General features: G+C 49.2%; 1 protein-coding gene across 1 annotated transcript; it reads left to right on the plus strand.

The window, feature by feature from the left end:
• The first annotated feature begins 2,796 nt into the window (after positions 1-2,796).
• Positions 2,797-3,618, plus strand: LOC125759141 (prothymosin alpha-B-like). Its single transcript, XM_049417468.1, has 3 exons — positions 2,797-2,806; positions 2,855-3,033; positions 3,463-3,618. Exons 1-3 carry the CDS (start codon positions 2,797-2,799, stop codon positions 3,616-3,618), a joined length of 345 nt encoding a protein of 114 aa, XP_049273425.1.
• The last annotated feature ends 1,070 nt before the right edge of the window (positions 3,619-4,688 follow it).

Here is a 4,688-nt window from a genome sequence, read left to right on the forward strand (position 1 = left end):
CGGTGTAGTTCTAGCTCCGTTTCAAAGGTCGCGATCGTCAAGAGCGCTCGCATTCATTGTCAAGCGGTTCGGAAAGTACCACTCGAATATTCAGTGGATTTTTTCTGTGCGAAAGCACGATGAAGCTTTACAGGCCTTTGGCGACGGCGCGTGTCAGGTGATCACCGTCACCAATAGAGATATGAACGTGCCTGAGGATGGCTACCGGCGCTGCGCAACGCGCAAAGTACTCACGACGATCGAAGATGGCTCGCTAAAGGAAACCTTACCGCTTCCTGGAAAGTACAAAAAGAACGAACTCGTAAGGTACGCTGTACGCGATGAAAGCAATGAATTTTGCTTTCGATTTAGTGGCATTGCAAGGCTCCTCAGGCTGGCTTACGATATTCTCAACAACACACTCGTGGAGGAGTGCAACTCCGGCGATACGGACTCGCTCCTTTTAGACAGACGCGTTGATTTTGTCATCGCTTTGTCGGAAGGAATAAATCCGCATTCGTATTACGGGTATGCCAATATGCCACCAAATTCACTTTGTTTCTTGACCCGCCAACAGGGACCCATGGCACCGTCCTTCACTTCGACTTGGCTGTCCTTCTTCGTCATCTTTCTGATATTGGCTCCTCTGGCAGCGGTAGCCACGCTGGTGTTGAGCGTTCGAATGCGACGGAGTGAAAAGGGTGTTCCAAATCGATCAGACTTGATACTCTTCTTCTTAAGCACGTACGTCTGGCAGAGTCCGCATACACTGGCGAAATGCAGCTCGATTTCTGTGAGAGTCGTTTCGATCGCCTGGATGTTCGGCATGCTCTTTGTGGTCCAGTTCACTCAGTCCAATATCACGGCATCTCGCAATGTTCCAGGGCAGTTGCCTCAGCTTAGGCGCGTAGCGCAGCTCGTCTCACGATTCGACGACGGCGATTTAAAACCGTGCATGCACATGGTTGTGGCTGGAGTCATCAGCAAGTTCGGTGGCGACGCACCGCATCTGGCTTCGATCAGACATGCCATGCAAAAATGCGGGAATTCATGCCTGAGCGTAAACGTCTACAATGATTGCATTCCGAAATCGGTAAATGGCACGCATGCACTAGTGGATATATCTGCATCTTTTAACCAGAATAATGGAATGTCTAGTGGCGTTGTGGTCGGCGATGAAACTCTCCTTACGTATGTAAGTTGCCTGCCGACGCACGCGAGATATCCTCAAAGGTAAGGACTGCCAGCCATGACTTTTATGAACCTTTTGAAAAGTAGTGCCTAGCAACTTCTTGTGTCTGGCCGGTTTCTGTGTCATCAATATAATATCTGCGCAGTGTCGAAACAGGAGAATTTGCGTGCATGTCATACCTTATTTGTTTTGCTTCTACCAAAATGAAACATTGATCACACTACTGGACTTGATGTTCCTAGTCTGAGACTTATTTCTCGGACGGACTGTTGCACGCTATATTGCGGCACGTTGAATGTGTTTGTTTGCATTATGGCTCAGGCGAAGATTAATGCCACCGAGAACTGCATGTCACATACAATGAGCAAACTTTTCCTTAGTTATCCTGGCTAGGGTAAGCTATGTAAATCTGGGGTTGCGGCGAAAGCACCGCTGTCCAGGGGGTGGTTTTATTATGAATCACTAAACTGCGGTGCTGCTCTGCCAAACCGAACATCTAGAGGGTTTCGTCTTCAATGCTAACAGAAAGAATAGGTGGTTGGAAGTCGACGTGAGCAAGATATCTTTTGAATATCGGTGGAAGAAAAGCAGGGATGTTTCGATAGAACAGCAGTAGCAACAGGCCTAGATAGCTTAGAATATCAAAACAGCGGCTTGCATAAAGGAAAAGAGAGATAGCTAGGACACTGGTGGACGTAATAAATGCTCAATTACATATCTAATTGTACGAGCAGACTACATGTCTACTCGTCGCGTCGCAGTTTCAGTGGGTATACTAATAAAGTACACTACGACCACAATCGTGGGCTCTATTCGTTCGGGAAGTACGTTGTATGTTTTGGGCTTTTGCTTCGTGCTGTAATTCATGCAGTCAACTTTCAATATAACCTACTTGGAGATAGAGAGAAACAGAGAAAACTTCTTTTTTCTAAACCCAAGTCCGGGTCCGAGCTGTAAGGTGAGTTTTCACGGGCCTCCACGATGATGGTGGTTATATGGTGATGGAGAGTTGCTCACAAGGAGGTGGTTCTTTAACTTCAATGCTGCTGTACGCGATTGAAGTTAACCGTATTTTACGCATCGTCTTTGTACTGTGGTATCGATGTATTTCAAGGTTTACGTGCCGAGCTGCATCAGCGCGGCATTGCTCTGGTACTAGAGGAAGTGGACGGCAATGTGCTAGGTTGCCGTGCGCCGAAATGTTCAAAAGGTAACACCATTACGAGAAAATAATCAAAAACTCCCTGAATGGCTTTGCACCAACATTTCGCTCCGTTGCTCAGCGTACAGCGAATCTTAACGTCGAGCAGAGGAGTGTGCTGGTGTTCGAGAACCGATGACATTGGGGAACAGAACCAGTTTGGCGCAGACGTTGCGTGCCGTTTCGAGTTTCATTGCACGCCACTTGGAGTACGCACCACGCGCCGAACTCGAACGTATCCTTTTCCTTTTCTCCACTGCGGGCCGTGACCGTAAAGAAGCGGTCGTCTCCTACACAGGCGCCTAAAACAAGAGGCCGCGGCTGCGTTCTGGGTAGGACCACGTTCATGGGGGAGACCGCATCGCTCCGGCTGTTGCGCTGCTCATGAATCACCACCAGCCGGACTGCGTGACCTTCGGCGGCCATGATAGCTGGTGAGCGCTTCCGGTAGTCAGGCGAAGAAAGGCGAGCAATTTCCTCAGGTCTGCCGCAGTTCGCGCAGAAAGTCACTACTTGCGCCGCTGAGCAAGCCGACGTCACGACGCAGAAGCAGGACGAAGAAATCATCGCGGCCAGGAAGGGTGCCGGCGATGCCAAGACGGAGAAGTCACCACAGGAACGGTCTTCGAGAGAGGTGTCCGAAGACGATGACGGGAAGAAGGTCTAAATGGTTGACCGCAAAGACAAAAAGAACGGTAATACGAAGACGACGAGGAAGATGTGGAGATGAAGTATAAGATAAATGCAATAGCACTTATTAACTTCCTTTTTAATTTAAGTTTTTTCTCACTGTATTGCTCTTTATCTCTGTAATTTTTTTCTACTTGAATGACAGGGAGGTAAAGATCCATAGGCTACAATACGTCTTCTTGGCCAATTCCCCAGAATGGGTATGTGCCAATCTTGATAGGCTCCAAACAAACAAACAAATGAAGAAGAGAATACCAACAGGCAGATTGAGGACGACGCTAAGGACGAGGACGACTTCAAGGAAAACGAGGAGGCGACAAAGGCCGGAAGGAACGGGGAAAACAGAGAAATGAAGGAGGAGGAACAGGTCGCTGAAGATCCCATGCTGTTGTACAAGTAGGGTGCCGTTGATGACGATGGTGATGGTGACCATGATGACGATGATGCCGTTGTCCACGGAGAGGACTGCCACATGCAAGGGGACGACACCGAGGAAGGCAAAGGGGAGAAGCACGAGAATAGCGGCAAGGAGGAGGAGGAGGAGACGAGGCATTGACGGAAGTTGGCCGGCCGACGACGAAGAAGGAGAGGGAGGAGGAGGAGTCGAACGTGGGCAGTCGGGCGTATTCTGCACTCTACTGTACACTGCACATTTGAGGTGGTTGGCCATCCGTCCTGCTGTGGAGTACTCTGAGTTGTCTGCTGCTCCTCACCGGCGACTCGCTGGATGCACTTTCCTGAGAGAGTTCGGTGAGGGCGTCTAGGTGGACGCCTGCGGTCGGGCATGGTATAAGACCTGCGAGAAACCCTACAAGAGCGTGAATGATCTTAGGACGGCAAGTGCCCCGAGTACCTGAAACCCGGAGCTGCCATATCTGGTCTGCTGTAGTGCGCCGTATCCTTGCTCGGTGCAACATCATCCAATGTTTTACTGCCGGTGGGGGTGCCGTCGTAGCAGCCTATCGTGGGACATCACCGTCACCTCTGCAGAGAGAAGGGCAGTGTGGTGATGGCCACAAGAGAGACACGGCCGTGAAGAAAAGGAGGAAAAGACGAAATTCGCGTTTCGTGCGTGCAGTGGCCAGGCCTCGGCGGAACGCAGTGCCCGGACGCTACTGCCTGTGGCAGTGCAGCCGCCTGACACTGAGATCTTGGATCTTCGGAAACGCGGCCGTCTCCCCCTGTGTCTAGTATTTGAATACACGTTAGTAAATAATTATTTGTGTCCGTCACTACGAACGATATCAGTGTATTTCAATATTGCACCAAAAGAATATTAGGTAATGTTCGATTTGACTGGTTTCTTGTATTGATGCATTTTAATTGGAACCTTATGTAACTACGATTTTCAAGCAGCGCTAGAAACGTGCGAAAGTGGTTCGAATTATTTGTGGCTGAAGGGGCACACTGACACGCAAATCGTGGGATGGTCTTGGTGTAGGAATAAAGTTTATTGAGAACCAGCAGTATACAATATATTCAATCAATTATAACTCGAAGTGCTCCCTAGATTTTAACGCTTTTTCATATTCGTTTGTTATTGCAGACATCAGCACCGACGCTTGCTTCAGATGTTGGAAGAGTCAGGGATCAGACCGCATCACGTGAAGAAGATATTTCCACCAT

Source organism: Rhipicephalus sanguineus, chromosome 7 (assembly GCF_013339695.2).
Source record: "Rhipicephalus sanguineus isolate Rsan-2018 chromosome 7, BIME_Rsan_1.4, whole genome shotgun sequence".
Classification (NCBI taxonomy): Eukaryota; Metazoa; Arthropoda; class Arachnida; order Ixodida; family Ixodidae; genus Rhipicephalus; species Rhipicephalus sanguineus.